General features: G+C 38.7%; 1 protein-coding gene across 1 annotated transcript in view; it reads left to right on the top strand.

Annotated features, from left to right (window-relative positions):
* The window catches only part of LOC102198337 (adaptor related protein complex 4 subunit beta 1), a gene marked incomplete at its 3' end in the record, with an annotated part of 10,510 nt that extends 9,012 nt beyond the window's left edge, over positions 1–1,498 (top strand). Inside the window, exon 6 of the mRNA XM_005755263.1 lies at positions 1,213–1,498. Within this exon, the coding sequence (XP_005755320.1) occupies positions 1,213–1,498 (286 nt within the window). The remainder of the gene's footprint in view (positions 1–1,212) is intronic.
* Between the last annotated feature and the right edge of the window lie 524 nt (positions 1,499–2,022).

The following is a 2,022-nucleotide window of genomic DNA, read 5'->3' as shown; positions in this document are numbered from 1 at the left end:
TTATGAGAAGAGAGGCCAATTCTCATGTGCATAATAACCTAACTGAAACTATATCTGTAATATGTTGAATAAATGTTTTAATCAAGAACCTCTACTAAAAGCTTAATCAAAAGATATAAATGAATAAAAGACAATAATTAATAACCTGGTTATTCAAATGGCATCATCCAAACAGCTCCTCAAAGTAACTTTCACTTTCACAAGCACGCTCTGCAAAAGCCTGCGCTTCCTGTCTACTTTGGCACAGAGTGTACTCAGAGTTAGGGCCTTCTTTTATCAGAATCAGCACATACACATTTAAGATTTATAACAAGCATTCAAAAGCATTTAAGATTATTGATTTACTCAACAGTTTAACGTGGTTATAACTGCACCTGTAATAAAGGCTAATTGGGTACCAATATGTTTAAACATCTGAATACAATATCAATACTGTAAACTGTATGATTAATGCAATGGTAATGATGATGATTATGAACCATAGCAGTAAAATAATTTCCCTGATCTCCACACTTCCCTTTGGCTTCACCTGCACAAGTGCCAAGGTAGGTCTACCCTGCAGAATTGGTCTTTCCTTCGTCTGGAGCAGCGCTGGGCTCTTCAAATCACGGACAAACCGTATCCCACATTCTTGATTTTTAGTTCACAAACACTTGTTGTAATGACTAACTACTCCTGACATTTTGGAGATGTTTGCTCTTTATACAGTAACGTTACAGTGGGATACAAATAATATCAGGCTCATCCTGCCACGATTTGTTCCCCCGGTTCAAATCACGGACAAACCGTATCCCACAGCTGTTTATGTTTTTAAACCCATTTTGCACAGAGAGACATTTTTTGAAAAATGTATTGATAGCAATGTTGAACATTATTACACAGGAAATAAACAACTACATGTAAAATAATTACACCGTGACACCCCTGCCTTTCTAAATGGAGGGACAGAAACTGTGTGTTTATATGTAAGCGTGTAAAACCTGAAGATAGAGACAAAATACTGTTAATCTGCCTATCTGCCATTCTGCAATTCCTCTCACGTAAACAATAACGTGTTGCACAGCGTGACGTGAAAAAAGGCACATTTTCATGTAAAACAAAGGGGGGCCCAGCAAAAATTTTGGGAACCACTGGCTTAGTGGATGTGTACAGTGCTATGTTCAAAATAAATAAAGACACTGTTAGAAAAAAAAAGTCTGTCTTTCCTCCTAGGCTTAAGGAGTGTGACATTTGGGGTCAGTCTGAGGTGCTGAGAGTTCTTCAGCGCTACAGGCCCCAGTCAGAGGACGAGCTCTTTGATATCCTGTCCCTGCTGGACTCGTTCCTTGTAAGCCCCCACCCCCCTGTCATGGCTGCCACCCTTAGCCTCTTCCTGAGCATCTCCTCCAACCTGCCCGCCATCAGTCTGGCGGCCCTGGAACGAGTCAGTGGACCCCTGCTTGCAGCCTGTGGGAGTGGTTCCAGAGAGATGAGGTTTGCTGCCGTCTGCCACATACAGGTCAGTGCAACTAATTTAAACATGTGAGTGGACTCAAAGGAGCTTGCAAAGAAAAGCGTCTGGACTTCTTTAAGTTGCTTGAAGACGTTTCACCTCTCATCCGAGAAGCTTCTTTAGTTCTAAGGTCAAACTGAAGAAGCTTCTCGGATGAGAGGTGAAACGTTCTAGGTGAATGTGTAAACCTGTACACGTGGTGTGAAAATTCCTCTATTAATGTCTATCAAGAGAATGGACCAAAGACAAAAAATGTTACTTTTTAAATTATTATCTTTATTATGATTATTATTTCTACTCCTCACATAGTATATATATATATATATATATGTGCGTGTGTGTGTGTGTGTGTGTGTGTGTATATATGTATGTGTATGTATGTATATATGTATGTGTATGTATGTATATATGTATGTGTATGTATGTATATATGTATGTGTATGTGTATATATGTATATATATGTATGTATATGTGTGTGTGTGTGTGTGTGTGTGTATGTATATATGTATATATATGTATGTATATGTGT

Source organism: Pundamilia nyererei, unplaced genomic scaffold (assembly GCF_000239375.1).
Source record: "Pundamilia nyererei isolate P.nyererei 1_Seehausen unplaced genomic scaffold, PunNye1.0 scaffold01123, whole genome shotgun sequence".
Taxonomy (NCBI): Eukaryota; Metazoa; Chordata; class Actinopteri; order Cichliformes; family Cichlidae; genus Pundamilia; species Pundamilia nyererei.
Note: the sequence above shows the minus strand (reverse complement) of the source record. Positions and strands in the feature narration are given on the sequence as shown.